A 23,413-nucleotide genomic window follows, 5' to 3' on the forward strand; every position below is an offset into this window, starting at 1 on the left:
AAAGTGTTTCTTCTGTTCTTCATGACTTGTTACAGATGATTATACTTGGGTAGTGTATCATCCCCTACTTGGGTAGCCTATCATTCCCTTCGTGCAGCTTCTCCTTTATGCATGTTACCTTTGTAGCAGCTGCTAGGTAACATGCTTTGCAAGCAACTTTTGCACAAAGCTACCAGTTTTAAGAGTTGCCGTGAGGCACTGGATTTGCTATTGCATCTGTTGTTGATTTGAAGAGTGATTTTAATTAGTTATGGTATAAATGGAAAACTGTGTGCAGTAAGGCTTGGGAAGCAAAGAATGTGCTGTTTGTTTGTAGTTCTCCAGTGCAATACTCTGAAATGCAGCCCATAATTCAAGAGGAAAAAAAGTTTTTCCTTTGAGAGGATGCCGTAGGATTAGTTCTCGTATTTCTGTCCTTGAAGCTCTCCGGAGCACATCTGGAGATCATTCTGAGAGAGGGAGGAGAGTGAGATCAGGCTCAGATTTAGGATGATGAGAGACCTGGGGCCTTGCAAAAAAGATTCAGTAAGATCAAGTATTAAGCTCTGTAAATGCCATATTCCAGCATCTTTCTGGTACAAAGAAACAGCATCAAACTCATTTGGCCCAAAGGGAGAAGGTATTTTTTTGCCTTATTGTTAAGTTGGTATTAATTAATTTATGGTCTGACTAGATGAGCTAATGAACAGAAAGAAAGTTTATTCAACAAAAATTTTCTATGCTTGTAATTCAGACTGCAAATACTCTACTTGTACTCTACTTTTAACTCTACTTCAGAGTTAAAAACAGAGTAATTTAGCTGTGAGGTCGTCTCCCTGCAGCTGCAAGACACAGTAATATATACTTCTTGTCAGTCAAAAACACCTACTCAGCATGTAAATATAAACAACACATAATTTTCACTTCATTTCACACTGGCATGTAATGCTTAAAAACAGTTTTTAAAGGTGCATGCCAACTACATTTAATTCAAGCCAAAGTGCAGTACAAGAAAAGCACCTTATCCTTGAAAATTTTCAATGAGTTTTAGACCTAGGATGCCTTCCTTTTATTTCTCATCAGTCAAACTTTCTCTCAGCTGAACTTACTTGTAACAATATTCTGGAGAACTAAATACAGATCTTGGACCACAGTCTCAGAAGGATTGCTTCTGCAACTTTTATCTTAACTACAGTTAAGCTTCTCAGGTGCTCCAAAGTAGGCCAACTCAAAAGGTAAGATACTAGGATATCATTCATCATTTGGCAGTGGTGCTACTTGAGGTAGGGTGAGTCCTGCCCCCTTTTCAACTCCCTGCTCTTTCCCTTTTCTGTCTTTCCCCCTTGGTCCTGTCTCTTGCATTGTGCTGGCACCAGCGCTGTACAAACACATGATGAATCAGACCAGGGAAAGGACCCAGTGGTGATTCCCACTCAGATCAGCATTTTCATCTGATCTGCTGGATGGAGCCAGGACTGCCCAAGCTAGCGCACGCAGAGCACAAGTCAACTGCTAGAGGCAGATGCAGGAGGTTGTTTTAGCTAGTACTGCCACCAAAGCACTGTTCAAGGAACTGTAGAAGAGCTATCCACATTTTTTTTTCACCCTTTCTCCTCTCTCTCCTTCCCTTTTTCTGTAACTGTTACAAATACCTCCTCAGGCTGGGACTGTCTGACTGGAAATGCTGCACAAAAAGGGAACTTTTTTGTCCCATGTCATTAAAATAAGGAAATGCAGACCTAATGAATTACAGACTGGCATGATGGGGAATGAAAAACAGATATTAACCAGTTTTTGTGCTCCTCTTTGTTACCCATTATTGCTTGACTTTGCCCCTAACTCTGCCCTATGATTTTTCCTGTAATTTTTTTCTGCCTCTTTTATACATCTGTACCTAAACCTCCTTCCCCCTGATCTCATCAGATCCCTACTTCACACCTTTCTCTCTCATGTCTCTGCCCTGGTTCTTTCCATCCATGTTGTCAAGTGGGTATTTTCGTCCTGGTATGGGACAAAACACTTCTCTTTCAGTCCTGGAGTGCAGCTGGGCATTCCTTCCCATGTTCTGGGCACCAGAGACGCCTGTTGTCATGAGATGGCTGGGCAGCCTCTTGCTAAATACTCAGCTGCAGATCTTGCCAGTGGAAAGTCTTCCTCACAGGGAAACCTTTTGAACTTGCAGTAGCAGGGGAGGAAATTGGATTAAACATAGTTAACCTCTCCTCCAGAGTAGGATGTTTTGGGAAGTTCATGAGTTTAGAAAAGACTTCCCACAACAAACCACAGATCATATTTCCTACCCAGTTTGTGACTAGCAGACTGAGTAGGACAGGGACTCTCTTGGGAGCAAGATAAAAACAAATGGTCGCGTCATGTAAAACAGCACTATGCAGCTGCTACTAAAAAAAGTTATCTTGGCATCAAGAGCAGTTTCCACATGTACTACACTATAGTAGGAGGCAAAAAGTACCAAGATGAATTTGGGCTGGCTAGCACCTCAGAAAGGGTGGGATGTTTCTAGGATCAGAGATGGATCAGTTATATATCTAATTTATTTAATTCCTTTACTCAGACATCGGAGAACCTGGTGACATTTATTTTTCTATTACTGAAGAACTCTCCTGTTGTTTCCATTCATTTCATCAGGCAGAATTTTTTCAAGCATCTCATAAGTACTCATAAGAAGCACATTTGCTGATCTCGTCTGCATGCACATGAAAAAAGTGTTTTATAGTATAACTGTTTTAAGGCATTTAGCAGAGCTAGCATAATTTAGAAACTGTACAGGGTGCACATGCCATAAAGGGATTGTTTTGTGCCCATGAGAGACTACATGCTCATTTACAGAATGAACAACCACAGACAGGAAAAGAACATATTTTCTATTTTTAGCTCATATGCTAACTTTTGAGATGATAAATATATGGCAAAGGAATGCATATTAAATCTTATTTCTTTAATGCTGCTCTGCTTTTTTGTCTTCTTTTTCTGAAATGCAGGCTTTGATCATTGCTTTTACATCTGACATGATTCCTCGTCTGGTTTATTACTGGTCCTTTTCAGTCCCTCCTTACGGGAGTCACAGCACTTACACTATGGAGGGGTATATAAACAGCACACTTTCTGTCTTCAATATATCAGACTTCAAGAATGCAAGCAAGCCTTTTTCCCCTTGGTTCAGGAACCAAACAACATGCAGGCAAGTGTCAAATAAGTATTTGTCATTTTTCATTTACAAAAATAGTGGTTTTTATATCTAAGCCATCTAATTCAGTTAACAATATCCCTTAAGAAAAATACAGGAAAGCCCAGCTTATTTTGAATGCCAGAGTGGAGTGGAATATTCACCCATAAATTTGTGCTACTCGGAAAATTCTTATTTTAATTTGGTTTTCTCCCAGCTGATAGTTTTAAAAATAAAGCACCTCAAAATTTTTATCAGTAATTCTTAATAAAATGGCAAAAATACGACATTTCAGCCAAATATGGCTTATCTTGCAGATATGATTTTACCTATCACAGTAGTTCCTGGACACGTTAAGCAGGGCCATATCGTGCTCCATCCTCTGGCCACAGTGCTGTACTGCAGAGATGCCAGAGACCAGCTCCTGACTTTCCTACTTTGCTTTCAGGTACCGAGATCTCCGCTACCCTCCTGGTCACCAGCACCAGTATGAACACAACATATACTACTGGCATGTCATTGCAGCCAAGCTGGCTTTCATCATTGTCATGGAGGTCGGTGTATGGGGGTTTAAGCATTGCTTATTTAGTCTCTTCCCTCCCTGCAGAAAATCCTTCAGAGGCATTTGGTCCAGGCACAGCTATCAGAGCTGGTGATGTGTCCTAGCATGAGCAAGAACTTGGGAGATGTAAATTAAGAGTAGCAACATTGGAAAAATAATTCCCTGAAATCATGACATCAGCTGAGGATTGGCTCACATATCTGCAGCTTCTTTTCTCAAGAACTGTAGAATATTTTTTAGTAGCAGAAGTAGAATACGTGTACTTAGAAGAAGTTTGCACACGGCATCCTGAATGCATATGCATGATACGTGTTCGTAATACATGTACATAATACAGGTACAATACATGGCAGAGTGAAGTGTATAAACACAGTCCCAGTAAGAAATGAATCTCTAGATGATCATCAAAAAACAATTGCTCCTTCCTCTGCAGCTACAGCCTGGGCTTACGAAAGATGGGAATCAGTCCAAGATGAAGAAAGATAAATATTTGGTATTACTTAATTATAAAATGTGTTTAGGTCCTGATCTAGGGACTACTGAAGTCATCAGAAACTGGTTAGAGCAGATTTCCTGTATCAGAGAAAAGTAATTGCCCTAGAGTCATTTGAATAAACCTAAAAAATCTTCTAGGAAACTGTAACTAGTGTTTCCATGCAGGAGGGAAGCACTGTGTACCAGAGATTCCCCAAAGCAGGCAGAGAAGTCTTTGCTCAAATCAGGATTGGAAATTCAGAAATTCTTGTTTATCAGATAATTATTCCATCTTATTAGTCATGTCTTTTTAAAATCTTTTTCTACAGTGTTGGATACTGGCACTGAATCAGCTCAGAGTCTTAAGACAAAAAGTGACATTTCATTTATAATTATAATAATGTTCTGTTCAGCCTGACTGACATTTTTTCATTTTCACCTTTTCCAGCATGTCATATATTTTGTGAAGTTTATTATTTCATATGTAATTCCGGATGTATCACAGAAGACCAAGAGCAAGGTCAAACGAGAGAAGTACCTCACACAGAAACTATTACATGAGAATGATCTCAAAGGTGTGAAAAAAACCATGGGCAAAATAGCCGACAAAATCATCAAAGGAGCAGACAGCACTTTCCGACCTAAAGATGAATAAGTACTTTTTCAAATGGAATAACAATACTTGGACAACTAATACCTGTCCAGATATTACCAATAGCTACCAAGCACTTTGGATTTACTAAATATTGTTTCTTGCAACTCTTACATGCTCATTTATCAGTTTCCCTTGGACAAATGCAACCACTGCAACACAGATAAGAGTTATCATTTTTTTAAACACCTTTTTAGGACATACTAAAAAAAAAAAAGGCAGGGAAAATTATTTATCCTTTAAGAAGATGCAGATTAATTTCCAAACACCTAGGCTGCTTTCTACTTTTTTTAGGCATCAGCTATTAGATAACTAGTCTGACTTGAATAAACCTTAAGAACTAGAATGATTTGCTGTAACACTGTTATCACATCCAATGTAGGAGTTTTGATTGCTTGCTAATGCAGACCTCAGCTATAAAACGAAGAGGAAAAGCCAAAACATGAAGGAAGAAGAAAGAAAATACAACTCAAAACCCCACTGTTAAGCCGTTGGAATTTACATACTAAGTGTGGTTGTTTGCTACTCTGAATTAGCTATGCATACTGAGACTTAAATGGATAACAAGATATTTCAATTAATCATGGACTTGGATCACAAGAAGCAACAGGACTGTAAGACCATCCTGTTCATCAATCTCTGTGTAAACAGGAGAATTGCCTTTGAAATCAATGCATACAAACTGACCTTACCGCATGCCAAGTGAGTAGAAAACTCAGGTATTTTATCTTTCCCCAGTCAATGTACTTTCATTAGTTTACTTGCCCATTCTGAGCTAAATGCTCATAGCCTTGAAGGCTTCCTACTTGTAAAAGCAATAAGTGTTAAAAGTCTTTTCACATACTGAATCAATATTTGTGGAGGTCTGTCTTTTGCATCTCTCTCACACCGGAACGTGCTCTTCCCTGAGGTTTTGACATAGGACGAGTGTGCAGCTGAACATATTGATACAACATTGTGTGATAAAGTGAATTCTGACAAGACTATGGATCTATTGGAATTGGAGATTGGAATAAACCATTTCATATGCCTTAACCATGCTGTGAAGCTTTGAACAATATGGAAGGATGTCAGAGGTGTGAAGGCATGTGCTACAGCTATCAGTCATCTTCAAATCAGGCTGCCAATCTGCTCACTTATTTTGGCTCCAGCTGCTAACTGGGAATTAGGGAATTACAGACTAGGCATGTATGTGGAGGACTATTTTGTGCCTGAAGCAGTGATATTGCAGATTATTAGCTTGCTTTTTCTTTTAACAGTTTTAATGAAAAAATTTATATAAATCATGAAAACCAAAACCTTTTTAAAAAAGAAAAGTATGCCTGTACTGTATAAACCAGCTGATTACTTTATGTTTGTAATTTTGTAGTCTTCTTAAATGCAATAGATATGCAGAATTTTTAGGCAGATTATTCATATAGCTTTTTAAGTATGAAGTCCATTTACAGAAATTAAATAGCATTTGGAAGATGCATTTTATCCAGTCAATAATCAGAAGGAATTAAACCTATGAATTTTGCAGCAAAATCTCCAAATACTGAGTGCTGTGTAACTCAAGCCTGTCTTTTGAAGTAAACCCTACAGAATCATAAGAACATTCAGACTGGAAAAGTCCTTTAAGATTATCAAGTCTAACCATTAACCTGACACTGCCAAGTCCACAACTAAACCATGTCCCTGAGTGCCACATCAACATGTCTTTTAAATACCACTCTTTGAGCCTGGCCATCCAGCCAGTTTTTTATCTAGTGAGCAGTAGGTCTGCCCAAGCTGTGAGCAGATCAGCACCCATCCAGTCCCAGGGACTTGTGTCTGTTTAAGTGGTGTAGCAGGTCACTGACCATTTCCCCTTGGATTATGAGGGCTTCTTTCTGCTCCCTGCCCATCTCCCACCTCAGCGGGCTGGGTTCTCAGAGAACAACTAGTCTTACTACTAAAGACTGAGGCAAAGAAGGCATTGCTTACCTCAGCCTTTTCCTCATTCTTTGTCTGTGTGTTTTCCAGCACATCCAATAAAGGATCGAGAGTCTCCTTAGCCCTCCTTTTGTTGCTAATATGTTTATAGAAACATTATTACCGTCTTTTGCAGCAGTAGCCAGATTAAGTTGTAGTTGGGCTTTGGCCCTTCTAATTTTTCTCTGCAAAACCTCATAGCATTAGTCTTCCTGAGCTGTCTGCCCCTTCTTCCAATGGTCATCAGCTCTCCTTTTTTACCTGAGTTCCATCCAAATCTCATTGTTTAGCCAGGCTGGTTTTCTCTTCTTTTGAATATTTCCAGGGATGGAGACTCCACAACCTCTCTGGGCCACCTGTGCCACTGCTCAGTCACTCCCACAGTGAAAAAGTGTTTCAGTTTCTGCCCACTGCCTCTGGTCCTGTCACTGCATAATATACCAAACTTTCAGTTAAAGCAAAGTTTTGTCCAAAAACTGCTTCAAGGAACAATTTTAGTGAAGTACTTAGGATTTCCCTGTGGAAAATGAGTTGGGTTAGAAAGGACAGTCAGCTCCTTTCATACTTGGAGCTTTTGATTTTAGCTTTCAACTGGACCTTTCTCATTTGCAGTTGTGTTCAGATGAGAGATACCATTTTTATTCATCAGTGATCACAGTGCCAGTGTGCCTTAAATACCTTTCCAGATGTGGTGTTAAAGAGCTGGGGCAGGTAAGGAGTCATCCTGTGATAAAGGGGGAGAAATGCTGCACAAAATGGACCATTTCAGACAATTATTTGGTCTTAAGGAAGCTCTTTGAGAGTTAAAGAGACTAGTAAAGAAACTAATTGTCATACTGTGAGTGGGCAGAGCTTAAAGCTGATTTTCAGAAGTGCCTAGGACTATTCTCTTTGTTTGATACTGGGGGACCCTCCAAGTTGTTTCTTCCTACATCAGTTGGCATCATTTCCTAAAGAGGGAGTTAGCCCTCAGTGTCATAAAGAGTTTATATTCCTGCCTTTAAAATAACAATTAAAAAACCTGCTACATCAGCAAAGCCTATGTGCCTATGGCTTGGGTTCCTCCCACAATAAAATCCTAATCAGCCCTGAGTGTGTTTCCATGTAACCTTTTTTATTCAGATGACAAATGTGCTTTTGAAACCAGTCTTCCACTTGTCTCCATTTTCTGGGAGACATCACAGTTAGTCTGGGCACACATGGACTGAGTTCCTTTTGGTTCAAACTGACCCAGAAGGCAGCTTTAGATACACACTTAATGGTTGCTGACAGGCCCTTAGTCTGCTGAAACCAGAGCTGGGCTGAAGAGAGTGGTGAGCTCTGCATGGGCATCATCTAGCCAACATTAACTTTTTGCTCTAGTAATTTGCTTCTGAAATGCCATACTCCTTGCTAATATAGCTGTAACGTTTCATTTCAGAAGACATTACATCAGGAATTCAGTTCAGTTTGCCATGTGCTCAGTGTTATTCACAGCAGAGCTCTGAATCAGAGAAAGAAGAGGGAAACCAACACAGTGCCTAATAATTGCATTTTAATAGTTTCATTTAAGCTGTGCAGTTTCTGAAGCCTCTACCTCCAGCCGCTGAAATGTGCTCTGCTTGCATGCCGGAAGTTCTGCGGAGGCATGAGAACAAAATGCTGGGGTCCAGTTGCCAGCATATGAGTATTTGTAATTTTATTTTTTTTTAGGCTTTGTCACTTTAATTAAAGATCTGCTTGAAGGGAAAATCAGCATTTGTTTTAAACTCTGAATCCATTTTACCTTTTTTCTACACTTGATATGTAGACCAGACTCCTACTTTGTACAGATCTGTTGAAGTCAGGGTGGATTTGGACCAGTGACCATTTCATTGCCTTAAAAAGCACCATAAATTACAGACTATCACCACTGTTTTAGACTCTGTGTATGTCAATAAAATTCAGAATGTAAGAGTGTATTTTTTATTTTTTCTAAGAATGTTTGCAATTAGTTTTTGAATATTAAGGTTTCTTTTTTATTTATTGTCATTAAATAAAGTCTATTTTAAAATATCAATACATCTGATGTCGATTAGTGTTGTTTGTTTTTCCTTGAATGATGCTGCTGCTGCTGCAAAATGCTACACTTAAATTATTACAGTGTCATCCCTGTCTAATTTCCATATTCATCCTCTTTTCCAATCTTATTCCATTAAACTGTTACTAGTGCTGAAATTTATCCTCTGTGTTTTTCTGCATCCCCTAAATGGGAGTCATTCCTTTCAACACCACATCGATGACAAGGACCATTATGTTCTCACACAAATAAGCAGTTTAGGTTTTTATAACCTTTCAGTCCTGTCGTGATAAATCCTGTGTTATGTTTCAGAGTCATCATTTATTTCTTCATCTGGATCTAGTCTGGGATGCTCCCACCTCCAGGCAGTCCACTCTGTCTCTCTCTCCCTGCCATCCAGCCATCAGTTCTCTTCTTCACTGAGTCTTGCTCTCTGCTTCTGGGAAATCCTTTCCTAAGACTTAGAGAATAGAAAGGGTAGAGGGTAATTTTAAACAGAGATCTTTGTTGCACTGTGGTGTGTATTTCACACAGAGATTCTCAGGATCTGCTTCCAGCAGCTTTATGACAGTTGTAAAAGCTGAAGTACTACCACTTCCGACCTGTTTTCTGCTGACTAAGGGTTATGTGTCTCACTGACGCCAGTACCCACATTGCCTTGTCACTCTCGCTTCAGTTTGGCTATGTCAAAGCAAAAACAGCAGAAACTTTAGAATAAAGCATAATAAGGATTATTGTCCTACAGGCAGAAAGATATAGTATCACCATAGCCCAAATCCATATAAGGATTGTGCAGTTTTGAATTGACTTATACATTTTAAATTGTTCAAACAACAGGCTTTAGTTATTTTTCTACTTAATATACAAATAGTCAAAGCATAGCATTTTATTTCTGGTAATGCTAGAATGTAATTTTTTCTGTCACAGAACAGATGAAGTGCACTGATTTTGAATAGTCAGTATATACCAGATGAAGGTACTCTGTGTTCTGCCCCACCTGGAACACCCAACCCTGTTATTGTGCTCTGCCTGCACATCACCAGAGATGTCAGCAAAGGTATGAGCAATTCACACCAAGTCTAGATTTTTCTCTGGTATGCCTACTTGTCATTTCCAGTCTGTTACATAAGGTTGTTTTTCCAATATAGGGGAGCAAGTGATGGTGGCTGCGAGTTTCATTTTTATTTGCATTTTTGTGGATCTCAAGCATGGATCAGTAGCAGGTATGCAAAACACTGAAAAGATGTGAATGTAGTTAGTAATAAATAACCTCAACACAGGGTGAGGTTATTACTAACAGCAATATTTTCCACATAAGAAAATAATGTGTTTTAATAGCCTGATAATATTTAAAAAAAATATTTTTAGGAAAGTTGAAGAAAGTGGGTTTTATTTACAAGCTGGAAGTGCCTCAAAACAAGAGTCTTTTTAAATTGCTTTCTACAATTTCTGCTTCATTCTCTGATACATCCTGTAAAAACAATGCTAATTGCTGAGATTAAACTGATAGTTAATCAGTCAGAAATTGTATCAATTGTATCAAAATATACTCTTCTCTAAAAATGTGTAGGCTATGGTAATATCCTAAATGCTGAAAAGAAAGAAAGGGAAGAAAAAGTACACAACACTGACCAAGGAGAAAATCCCACTGCATTCCACAGTGTAGCATGCAGAGGCCAGGACACCAAAAAGCCACCTCTAGCATATGAAGAGAGAGTTGGGGGGGAGGATAAGGTGGGGGGAGAAAATAATATCTTAAATTGTACAACACGAGAAATTACAACCAACTCTGATAGCACTAACATAATATCAGGGCGGGGGATGTTAGGTATTTGTATAGTATTCATTTAAGTCTCACATAATTTCTCAGCTTTTTGAGAAATTATGATGCCCACAAGTGCCTAAATAAACTGTGCTGGGAGCCACGGCCACCAGCAGCTATTGCCTTACCTCCCATTCTCTGGGATCCCACTTGGTGTCCTGTTACAGCCATACTGTGCTCATTCATGCAGTCATGTTCTAAACCGGTCTGGCTGCTCAGCTCAGAGTGAGCAGTAACTTGTGAGCCTCTCTGGATGGGCACTGCAGCATCTTCGCTTGCTGGAGCCAGGCAAGCCAATCGAAATTGTGACTGACACCCCCAGCCTGGCATTCAGCCCTCAATATCCATCCCCTCCACTGAGGATTGAGGGTGCTTGGGCTTTGTTGTGTTCTTGGGTTTTATAGAGCTCAGAGTACCCAGGCTGCCAGGGGTTAAGATGACTTGTCCTGTGAAAATATTTTGGCAGCCATGCCAGCATAAGGAGGCAGGGGCTCTGCCTTCTCCCTGCCGCCCTGGGGCTGCCTCCTGCCAAGCCCGTGTTTGTGCAGCTGTGCACTGGGCAGGCGAGTGCGGCCGCATGGATGGATGTGCTGGCATGGGTGGCCGTGCTGGCACGGTGGCTGTGCTGGCATGCACGGCTGTGGCCACACGGGCAGCCTGACAGTGGGTCACACAGGGTGGGAAGTAGAGATGAGATGGTGGGAGAGGTAGTCCAGCTTTGGGGAAGCCTCTGGCCAAAAAAAATCTACCAAAACACAGCCAACGGGCTCCTCATCCCATAGTTATTTCAATGAGTTTAAAAAAGAGGTACTTGCCTGCCTTCCTAAGATGGTTACACAGATGAATGGGCAGGGTTGTGCCTTTAAGAATCCCCTGCACAGCTGCAAACAAGCAGGTCTGGTCTTGGCACCTGCTCTGTGTCCTCTGAATATCCCTATTCAGGTTTCGCTATTGTGCTTTGAGCTCAGGCTTCACCCAAAGACAAATGAATTTTCCAAGTTCAGACATGCTGTCTGTGTGCTCATAACTTTAACTATATAGAAGATTATACAGATGGCTAAAAACACACAGGATCAGGCCATTTATCAATGTCCTAAATGTGGTTTTGCAAAAAATATGCCATTGTTCTATCAGAGATTGCCACAATGTCACCTGGACTCTGAAAGCCCCAGGATAATGAGGGAGTTTCATGGCAGCAACCTGCAGGAGCCAGCCGTGCAGCCTGGACAGAGGTGACACCAGGCAAGGGTACTTGCAGGAGGTTTTGGCCAGAGGCAGAGGTTCCAGGGCGAGGGCAGCAGCAGCCCCATGCCCAGAAACGCAGCCCCCAGGTTACAGCTATGACAGCTATGCCAAGGCAAGGACTGAAAACTTCTTGCCATATCTGTTGTTAATTAATAACTACTTACTTGGACCTGGAAAAGGCAAAAACTGATCTGCCTCTCCCGGAGTACTGTACCTCCAGATTAATGATATGTTATAGACCTGTTACTGCTCACAGCAGTTTTCTTTTTAAAATATGCTAAAGTGTTTCTTTTTACCTCTTAAAAAGGTATATGCACATGAACATTTAACATTCTATCACTGGTTTTGCACATGACAACAAATAAAAGAAAAAGGCTGAATTTGTGTTTTTCATAACTCACAGCTTTTACTGAGAAGCACAGATTTTTTTTCCTAATTAAAAAAAAAAAAAAGAAAAGAAAATAAAAAAGTGCCAAACTGATTTTCTTTCCTTGTCAGCCTGCTCCTGTATTTTTTCCCCAGTGATCTATAAGGGGGAAAAAATGTCACCATCCCCCAAGAGGAGCCATTAACAAATCCTTTCTTATCTTGCTGTTAAAGTAATGACATCTTATTGACAGTGCAGCAGAACAAACAATGTCTTATTGAAAGCTCCAGTAGTGGAGGATTTGAGCTGTCTTCAGTACCTGAGACCTAGTAATGAAAACAGGTTTTACTGCTAGATCAGAGACAATGTCTGCTCTAGTTCTCCAATGGCCTTTAGTAGTCCCGGGCACACAGAAGGTGTGCATAGTTCACCAAGGTATCACCCACACCACAAACTCAGTCACATACAGAGACCTAACTGCAAGAGGTGTGCCCAAAGTAGCAAGCAGTGAAAGTATGATCTATGGTACATATGGGAACAGTGCTGGAACTTTTCCACAACACTGTACTTGACACATGGATCAGCCTGGAAATACAGGTCCATTCATTTCTTACAATCTGATTTAGTCTTGTCAGAGTCTATGACAAATTATTTGCTGATTTCTGTACCTCATCAAATGCTTTAGACCAGCTGCAGATATTTCCGATGAGCCAACATGAGTTGGTGATTTGGGTTTTGGTTGTCATGTCTGTGTATGATCTTGTTAAAATTATTCATGTACCTTTGTTTTTTAGATAGATTCACCTTCTTGTAGCCTGCTTTCCATATCTTGTGGGTACAAAGAGAGATTTGCAACCCAGATATCAGAGTTAGGTCATTGTATATATATGGCTTTGTACAGATGAAAAATCAGTCAGTTACAGAAAATGTAATGGTGCCTCTCAAATACACCCAAGCAAAGGGGAAACAAAAATGCAGAAAACGAGTTGTCATAGCACTGAAGCCTACAGCTTCAAGTAACCTAAACCATCCCTGTCAGAGTTCAATCACATCCTGTGTCCCCAAGCTTTCCTGCACATTTTTCAACTATCACTTGTGTTTACTTGACATCCTGAAGAATCAGCTCAAGGTGCAAAACTGGGAGGCACCTAACTAAAATCATACAAATACCAAATATTCTTCTACCAGCTCATCACAGGGCCAGTGGACCCAACTGCTGGTGCACAGAAAGAGCAGGGCACCATGTCACGGCACAGCAGGGTAGGACAGCAAGACCCACTTGGAGTGCTTTAAAGTCTTGTAGACCCATATCCTGGTGTCCTGGCTGGGGAGGTGGAAGAGGCAGCTAAGTGGGTCTAACAGATCTCTGCTAGCTAAAAGTCATCATTCTCCCGCTCCATCAACCTTCACTATGCACAGCCTTCCTCAGGCCCTTTGTGAAGATGATTCAACTCATTAATCCAAGTCAAAATTTCCCCATTTTTATCTATTCAATTTTATTCTGGATAAGTGAGTCATCCTGGTTCATTACAGATCCAAACACCACCAGAACCAGAGCAAGAGTTGAAGGAACGCACAGTCAAAATATTAAGTCCTGTTTGTGTTAGAGCAGGAGAAAGTGATGTGTGATGTCTTAACTTGTGAATATGCATCTTCAAAATGCATCAGCGAGGCTAGAAGGAAAGTGGAAGGGGACCAAATTCAAGACACCTGAGGAAGCTGAACATCTACCAAGGCTTGGCCAGAAGAATGCTGATGGACCTGTGACAGAGCAAGCCTTGTTCTCATGACTGGCCTCTCAAAAAGCCACTAATAATGCTGGCAAATATTTGGCTCAGGAATACCACTTCCATTTTTCAGATTTCCCTCTTCAATTAAAGCTGAATTTTCAGGTAAATAAAAACTTACGAAATATTTAAATAGATATTTTAATAGAGAAATAAATTCTTAGAATAATGAGTCAGAACATTCCCAGTAGTTCTCTCATATTTGCTGCTGTAGGTCCTACATGGGTGCTAGCAGCTTCTGAGATTATTCCTGACTAAATGTGCAAGAGATGATCTGTAGGTTCAGACAGCCAAGCCCATGTATATTCAGCATGGTGGCCAGGAGAGTCTCTGAATTCCTTCTTCTTCACCCAGGAATAAGATATAAACGTGCCCAAACCTCAGTTCTAAACCAGAAAGGTTTTCCTTCCCTCCAGCTGCAGAAGTTCCTGATTTGTACATATGACCTAATAAACATCCTCTTATTTGTCTGGCTTTTGCAAAAATTAGAAACACCCAATTTGACCACTTAGATATCCCATAATGAGTCGCATTTGTGCAAAATTCCCAAACCTTTGCTTTCTCTTGTTGCTTCTGGTTTTGACTTGGTCTTCAAAAGAAGGAGGACTGACTATACTTGTACTTTGCAGCTTATGGTCACAACAGCATGAGGGCAGTTCTTCTCTGCCCCACTCTGGTGCATTCTCAGCAGCAGAAAGCTCGTAAGAATCCAGCAATCACCACATCTAAATCCAACATCTGGCTCCAGTCAGCCTCAGACATAAGCCTAAACACCACTCCATTTTATCATCCATTTTTTTGCTTTATCTTTCTAGTGTGACAGGAGTTTCATCTCTTTAAATATACACATTCCCTGTCTTTAAATACCAACAGTCTCATCTGGCCTATCTATAATTAAACCATTATTAGAGTAACTTAATTTTATTTCACAAATAGCTTATGGAGTACAAAAAAATCCCACAAAATAATGTATGGCTTTTTAAATTGATTTAATTTATTCCTATTATCTGGCCTTAAATAGGATTATGACATCAAAAGTCAGGGTACACTGTAGATAAAATTTTTGATTGCCCAACACTGGAAGAGCTAGAAAAATGTAAGCACATAGTCTGAAAAATATATTTACTACTTTACTTCAAGAATCTCTATTATTCAGTTCATAGGCCCCTTAAGTCCATGTTAATCTAGTGAATTATCCTCAATCATACTGGCAATACATTAATGGAAATATTACATTTAGTCAAAATTTAGTCAAAGCACATAGTCTGAAAAATATATTTACTACTTTACTTCAAGAATCTCTATTATTCAGTTCATAGGCCCCTTAAGTCCATGTTAATCTAGTGAATTATCCTCAATCATACTGGCAATACATTAATGGAAATATTACATTTAGTCAAAATTTGTAAAATTCTTACAGATAAGTCTAACCTGATCTTTTTAATAATTTTTGATTGCAGGAACGTAAGCTGCAGCACAGCTATTCTTGATGCAGACAGTTTTCCAAAGAAGACATTCCATGCTTGGTATGGCCAAGTATGATGAATCCTTCCTGCTCCTTTTCCTCCAACAAAACCACTGGAGGAGTTGTTTGCACTCTATATTTTCAAAGCATCTTCTCAGTCAAGTGCTTTTCAATGAAGGATGAGTTTTTCCAAAAGCCTCTGGAAATGTGCTTTGCAGAAAGATCATAAGAGCTACCTTTTTCCTCTTTTAATTTGACCGACACAAAAGAACCTGGGCTCTATTTCCTTCCAGGTCGAGAAGGTGCATCTCCATCCAGTCGCATTGAAACAGGACATTGGGGAGGATTTTTATTCTCAAAAAAAAAGCTTCAGAGAGGATAATCCCAAATATTTACAAGCTTCAGATATACTAAAGAAACAAATCAAATATCACAAACAGATTTCTAAATTATCATAAGTAAAGAAATACCAGAAAGGACACCAGTAATCTGGTGAACAGTCCCACACCTTGCCCTCCTCTAGAAGATCCCACCTCTAAAATGACACACAAATTCGTACTCCAAGATTTTTTTTTTTCTTTTTATTGCCAAACGTCTATAATCAAAAGTCTTAAAGTAATGCCTGGGAAGACAAACTTAACTTGTAGGTTGGTACCAATGTCCCAAAGAAGCAAGGGGCAGGGCTGGAGTCAGGGCATTCCTCCAGCTTGGCTGATAGCACCACAAGTAAGAGCACAATAAGGAAAATGGGCAGGGAGGGCAGAGGGAGAGGCAAGCTAGAGGGCCAAGTTTCACCTAAATCAGCATGATAATCACATTTCTTCACAAACATTGTCCTTAGGAGAGGTTGTTCTGAGCCTGGTCATTAATAAAGGGGATAATAGCTTGTGAGAACAACAATCACAGGAGTGATTTTTCTAGTCAGCTTTTGTTCTTGTACTTGGCCAGTTTATGTGCAGCCTAAGGGTATAAATAGAGAGACTACAGAGGGGATTAACAGGCTCCCTTTCTATCAGGGCTCATGTGCCAAAGCGATGACTCTATTAGCATTGTTTCCCCTCAAAGGTTTGCTTCACTCAGAAACCAGCACAAAGGCACCAAACTCCTCCTGGGGCCCCATTTTTTCTTCTGAACAGGAGGGAAGCCTCACTTGTGGATCTAAATACTTTGGTGTTTTTCCTTCTATCTGGGATAACTCAACCAGGTTTTCCACCTCCCCTTTGCAGACCATAGTCAGAGACAAGGTTTCTGTAAAGATTTTACACCCCTACAAGCTCCACATCAGCAGTCACTTCTCCACTACAGCATTTTGACACATTTATTTGATCAAGAGGTTGTTAGTTATGCTGTGGCCTTTCACTCTTCTGTGTACTGGCAGCCTAACAGAATGCTACAGAGAACAAGCAATACAGGGATTTAAAAGGTAAGCCTCACCTCCCCAGGTTTTAGGGCACCTCTACTTGAGCAAGACACCTCAGGATCCCTTTGTAATTAACAGAGAATAAATGGCACTTCTCAGGTGTCATCTTCCTGATCCATTTTGATTGACATTGGGATTTGGTGAATCACCTGGAAGTGAGCGAGAAGTGGCTGAGCTGTCTGCAGGTGACTAGCCAGGGTTGTATTTCTGCTCCTCTTCTCTATCTCCCACGGACAACTTCTTTTACTCAGCTCCCAGCTACTCAGTTAATGCTCAGCTTCTCACTTTGGGGTTTTTTTGTTTGTTACTTTTAAATACAATCTCATTTTTGCAAGGCTTTTTAAAAATTAATATTCCATTTTTAGGGATAGATCTCACGCAAACATAATCACCATGGAGAGCTCGGACAGGCACAGCAGAGGGTGCAATGACTTCCCATGGAGTGAACAGCTGGTGAATGATAACATGAACATATCCACCACCAGAGGAGCAACAGGACTTTGCTCTGTACTAAGCACTCCATAGGATTCACCAGACTATCTGTACATGTGATTAAATTAAATATGATCAAGTTTAAATGCTTCTTTGGACCAGCTCGAAGTTTCAGCATGTCAAAGGATTAAGCCCTCACAGTCTGTGGCTGACACCATTCCCATAGATGCATCTTTGAGCAACTTAAAAAGTTAATCATTCTGATTATGACCATCCATGTGGTGGGCCATAATCAGCTGCATGATGCTGTCCTACATGTGCAGTGCTCAATTTAAGCAACTGGAAACAACAGTCTGCATGACAGGATAATCATTCATCCCGGGTGCCTCGTGCACCGCCAGGATGAAGGCTGGGAGCCATCTAAACAGCTAACCGTGAATTACTACACCATCATTCAAAGTCACTGCTTGCTTTTATTAATAATTTATAGAGCTGTGTATTATTAATATATGAAGAAGAAGCTGTCTCTCTCACTCTCTCTCTTTCTCTCTTGTGGAATTTGCTTTTGTGAGTGATTTGGGGGAGACCAAGGAGATGAAGAACCAGAAGCCCAGCAGAGCTTTCCCAGAAGAGCAGGAGAGCTGCAGAAGTAGGTCACGAAACCTCTCAGTAGGTAGACCGGTCCTTCCCTCATTAGGTTATTTTTAAGCACACAGGACCAGCTCCTTAGCTAGTGTAAAGGAGTTTGGTACCATTGATTCCATTTCAGCCAGACATATTGACACTCTGAAAATTCGGCCCATGGTTATTTAAATATAAAGAAATGCCCTGCAACATACTGCAATTACAAGCCCAAAAGATACACTGAGTGTGCAGTAACACTAAGCAGGACAGGAAATGTACTGCAGTAACAGTAACACTTTAATGCTTCTCAAGACATGGGGCCAAAGTGCTTTAATGCTTTATGATGAATACATTATAGAGGTGAAGCTGTCTCTATGTATTTCTAAAGCAGATACTGTCGCCTTATCCACTGATCCATGTTTTTTGCTTACCAACACATTAGAGCTGCCCTCTAGGACTTCTTCACTTGAGGACTGAATCTCTGAACCTCTATGAAAGATTAAAAGGCACTCTTGGTTTTACAGAAATCCTCTTGCTTTGACAGAAATCAGCTCCTCCTATTTAAATATCTAATTAATTTCATAGCAAGCATTTCCCACCATTTTTTCTTTTCAATCTATTTATTGGCCTGTTCTCTGCAGCACCTTACAATACAGCAAGACCAGCTTGCTTTGTCTGCTAACATTTGTACTGTTCCACAAAAAAGCAATTTTAAGGAATGGAGTATCTATCTCTTAGCAACCTTTATAATTAAGTAAAAAAGAAAAAAATTTTTTTTTCTTTTTTGTTTTGTTTTGTTACAAGAGCTGAATAGGAAATATTTTCCCTCCCCAGATAGTTTCTAAGTAGTCCAAACTTACATATTTTGCAACCAAAGGAAAACTCAAGGCCTTGGGAAGCTTTCCACAAACACATTTAAAAGTCTGGAAAGGGCTCGAGTAAAGCTTTTCCACCAGGGGTTTGGGGAAAGCAGACTGAGGTTCTATGCCAATGGCTAATTATCTAAAATTATGGTACAAAATTATTTCATTAGAAGTAACTCATTGAGTCCTTCCAGTTAATTCTTATCCCAGCTACCATCCAGTATCTGGGCACACTCCTGCCAAGTTTGAAACCAGGGAAGCTTGACTTCAGTCAAAGATTTCAGAATCCCAGGGCGGGGCCTGGGACACACCCCCACAGTGAAAGAAAGAGCAGCTCCCCCCTGCTCTCCTCTTTCCCATCCTCCTCCTCCATCTTCCTCCTAGCTTGGACCAGAAACACCTCACTTTAGTCAGGAGCCTTTCTGTAACGATTTGCATGTGTTCATAAGAAAAATATTTTTTTAACAGCTTCAATTTAGAATAATAGGTTTAAGAGACAAAAAAAAAAAGTTAAAGTGATTAACTCCTTAGAAAGTGTGTCAATGTAAAAAAAAAAAAAAAAGCCATACTAATCTATAGATCTCACAGTGTGAAAATCAACATCATTCTATAAAGCCCTAAGACTGAAATATTGCTGCTAAGACACATCCAAGTCCATAACATAGAGCAGATAACAGCTGAGACCTAACTTTTCCCAGTTTTGTCATGCAATTTGACGGAAATTTTAAAAAATCTAATTTTCATGTGACTCTGTTCGCTTAGTGACATTGACATATGTTTTGAGACCATTTGCAATCCAAAAGCCGATCCTGGCTAGGACTAAAAATTTTAGTTGTCAAAAAAGTCGATTTCATTATTGTTTCTATTTCACTTTTAGGCTGATTTTCAGTGTTCTGTATCTGTCAAGAAGCGTGCTTTATCTTTGCTGGGAGGTTGGATGAAAACCTGAGCAGTGCCTTGTATGTGTAGTATAACTTGTAGAAGGGTGGTAAAGTTCCATCACTTTTGAATTGATTAGTAAAAAAAGCTACATAGATGATAGCTGGATTTTAAGATTCATCATTATCAACTTAAGTGTTAGAGGAATTTTCAGTTAAGACATCTGAGTGTTTTTGGATCTGGATCTTAGGAATGTACCAAATTTAGCTGAACACATTTCCAGGATTTTAAATTAGGAAAAAGGACAATTCACAAAGAATCTCGCCATTTGAAAAGAGCCCAAATTACTTCATTATTTATACAATTTATAAATGTATGCAATATTTTCTGATCTTTAGCTTCCATTTGTGAATGATAATTTAGCTTATAAATAAAAGGAGATGTACAGATACTGCATGAAATAAAGTACTGGTTTGCATTGCTTTACAAAGGCTGGATGTATATTAAAATTCATTTTCTTCATTGTAAAGCCAGTCCCCAAACCAGAATCCAAATTATGTTTTTGGTTTGGTTTTTTTTTTTTCCTACAGATAGAAAAGAAGGCACTGCAACTGCTTTATTCATCTTCTGCTAGGGTAATGAGCTAAGGGATCCCTGAAGGGAGCCAGGCGAGGCTGAGCAGGTCTGAGGTGATCCCAGGACCAAAACTTTGTTAGGTGGGAAGGCAGCCCCGTGATGCCAGCCCGCCTCCTGCTCTCCCTCCCAAAGCCTTCGCCGAACCACAGCCCCCCTGCCTCAGCCAGCCCACGGTGGGATTGGAAACACCACAAAACCAAAAACAGAAGTGGAAAGTTGCCAACCCACTTTACTTCCAGGTCTGGGGAAGGGATGGCTGAGGGGAGATGCACTTGCTGCAGGTTGTCTCAGGGCAGAGGCCACCTCTCCTCTGCCCTTGGGTCTGACCCTGCCTATCAAGAGGCATTTTGGGGGTTCAGTTGTGGAAAAGTCCTCTACAGTATCTGATTTACAGCTTGCACGTAACACAGCAGGTGTAACACACGTGTCTCTCTCTAATGGATAAGAAGATTTTAAAAGTCCTTGCTCTAAGCTGCATGACTCACCCAGAGACAGGCAGCACTGCTGTCTGTTTTCCAAACCCAAAAACCTGGGAGCTGAGGAGAGACTTGGTTGCTCTTTCACACCTTTGTGATCCGTTTCTTCAAGAATATCTCTCTAGGACTAGGTAATGGTAATTTAATGGGCTATTTCCTCCAATATCTACCTTTTACTGTCTAAATGCAATGCAGTTCACCTGTCTGATGGATTAGGAGAGCAATCCCTCTTTGTGTAAAGTAAAGCCTGTAAGTCACAGACCTCTCTGCTCTTCACCTGAAAGTGCAGTGTGGAGTTTCACTACAATTTCAGAAGACAGGGTGAACAAGAACAAGGCAGCAACTGAATTATTTTTTTCTGTACTCATTTATCTATGGCACTTCTGATTTTAGGTTCTTCCTTTTTAGTGAATTTAGTTGTCCCTTAGCTGAAGCAAAAGGCAGCTTTAGTAAGGTTCACAAATGTCTCTAGATCAGAGGAAAATGTGCTGTCATCTGTCAATGTGTTCCCAAGTGATGCAGAGCTAAGGACAGCAGGGCAGCTGATGCTGGTGGCTGCGGGGGTGTGTGAGAAAACCCTCCCCATCAGAGTCTCCCTGGTGGCTGCTCAGAGAGAACAGACACAACCACCTGCTCGCCACATCATCCACGCCCATCAGCTGACCAGCCTCAGAGTGGCCTGTACGAGCAGTCACAGAGGCAAAAATTAAGTTGTTTAAGGATCTTATTTTTGCTCTCTGGAAGACAGACCTATATGATGTGATCTAATAAAGGGTCTATTTCTAAAATGCACCCTAGTTTGAAAATGGGCTGCAAAATAATGCTGTCAGTGAAGGTTTTATAGATAAACAGTCACTAACAACAGTCTTTCACCTGAGTACTAAACTGTATGTGGAATGGAATAAAGATGAGGGCACTTCACAACTGAGGCAGCACGAGTTACAACAAAAATTTCAATATGCTGCCATGCTGCATGTGTTATATTAAATTATTTTTCCTATGTTTGAACTTAACAGCTGTTCCCTCTTTCATTAAACAGGACATTCTCCCATGCAAAATCATTTAAAGCCTATTACCATGAAAACCCAACCAACTTTGAATGTTAATGAAATACAGATTGTTACACTTGTCTTCCTTCTTCTATCAGAATAAGAAAGACAAAATGGCCAGACCCATTTCTAGAGATTGGCTGTTATGGCAAAAATGGTAAATATCTATCCCTCCTCAATTGCAGCAATGCAGGGCAGTTTTCTAAATTCATTATAATTTGCCAGATACCTTTATAACTTAACCTTTGCATCCATATTCTGAAGAGTAGCTTAGGAAACACTCAAATTGGTAATTGTCACAAGAAACAAAGATGATTATGCCATATTTCCTACCATTTTCCTACTTAAGGTCCTTGAGAAACTTTTACTCAGCCTAAAAGCAAGTAACTTTTATTCTAGAAAAGAGCAAATATACAAGACACCAGCTCAACAGATGTGAGATAGAGTCTGGGATGGAAGAACTTATATGTTTTTAACTATATACACAAATACTACATTTCAAAGCCCACCTGAAAAAATTCTGCAGTTGTTGCACAACACTATTATTTTTAGAGCTGACTTTGCAAATTATTTTCACATGCATTAAAAGATAAAAAAAAAAAAAAAAAAAAAAGAAAAAGCAAAAGGCAATGTGATATTTGGGGCATAAGTAAGCATTCCTATACCTAGTCATCAGGAAGCTCATCCTATGTGCTTTAGGATACACAAACCTGTTATTTTTGCCTGGGCATCTGAAAGGTGATTACTTTATATATTCTTTTATTCTACTATTATTTTTATCCACATATATATACTCAATTTCACATAAGCATCCCAAATCCACCCAACCGTCCCCACAAAGTAAGATCTGTATGACAACCTCAATTCCTCAGATAAACTCCCCAAAGTAAGGTTACCATGTACAAAGGCCTCTGAAAACACAAAGAGGGGCACTCACAGACGGCCACAGGATAAAACCTCCCAGATGTTATGGCATTATGCTGCTATCTCTCCTCAAATCCTAACAACTGTACAAACCATTTCAAGTGCAAAGACATTAACTGGGTCAGAAAAAATGAGGAGTAAAAGAGAAATATAATATAATAGGGCAAAGGGAATTTAAGAAAAAATGGAGAAGCATCTGTGAAGTGCATCCCATCCAGCTCCAGCTGCTTCACTTTGAACTTGGGGTTGCCCCAGTTTTTGCAGGAAGCTCACCTGCAGCCTCAGCCATCTCTGGAGTCAGGCTGAAGCAGCTGGGGGACTTGCTGCAGCCAAGCTTTTTGATATCAAAAATGAAGACTCTCTGCAGGAGGAAAAAAGGGAATCCCTTACACACTTACAATCTGTTCCTTTTGGAAGGAGGTTGTTGATAGTGTATTTGAAGTGATAAGCACCATCAAGCTTTGTGTCTAGGGCTCTATGCTACATATTTAATCTAAAAATAGTTTTTAAAAGCTAATCAGAGAAGGCTGTATAACAGCAGCTAGGAAGTGGAGAGGGTGGTCTGATAACTTTTTCTTCCCA

General features: G+C 40.1%; 1 protein-coding gene and 1 long non-coding RNA gene across 8 annotated transcripts in view; one reads left to right on the forward strand and one right to left on the reverse strand.

Moving 5' to 3' along the window:
- The window catches only part of ANO6 (anoctamin 6), a 79,423-nt gene extending 70,581 nt beyond the window's left edge, over positions 1–8,842 (forward strand). For 3 of the 4 annotated variants that reach the window (XM_068190052.1, XM_068190050.1, XM_068190051.1), the window contains one exon: positions 2,979–3,271. In XM_068190052.1, coding sequence (XP_068046153.1) covers positions 2,979–3,239 — 261 coding nt within the window. In that variant the 3' untranslated portion in view covers positions 3,240–3,271. Of the gene's footprint in view, positions 1–2,978; positions 3,272–3,611; positions 3,718–4,647 lie in introns of those variants that run through there. The other variant, XM_068190053.1, reaches the window with a different exon arrangement.
- Positions 86–13,855, reverse strand: LOC137473926 (uncharacterized). Of its 4 annotated transcripts, none has more exons than XR_010999065.1 (3): positions 10,793–13,855; positions 9,202–9,302; positions 86–449 (listed from the first exon to the last, which is right to left on the reverse strand). It is a non-coding gene; the product is annotated as an uncharacterized lncRNA (long non-coding RNA). The 4 variants fall into 4 exon arrangements; XR_010999064.1 differs by lacking the exon at positions 86–449 and having other exon boundaries at positions 8,481–9,302; positions 10,793–10,942; positions 12,945–13,855; XR_010999063.1 differs by lacking the exon at positions 86–449 and adding an exon at positions 9,947–10,077 and having other exon boundaries at positions 8,481–9,302.
- Positions 13,856–23,413: the final 9,558 nt, after the last annotated feature.

The sequence above is a fragment of the Anomalospiza imberbis genome, chromosome 5 (assembly GCF_031753505.1).
Source record: "Anomalospiza imberbis isolate Cuckoo-Finch-1a 21T00152 chromosome 5, ASM3175350v1, whole genome shotgun sequence".
NCBI lineage: Eukaryota > Metazoa > Chordata > Aves > Passeriformes > Viduidae > Anomalospiza > Anomalospiza imberbis.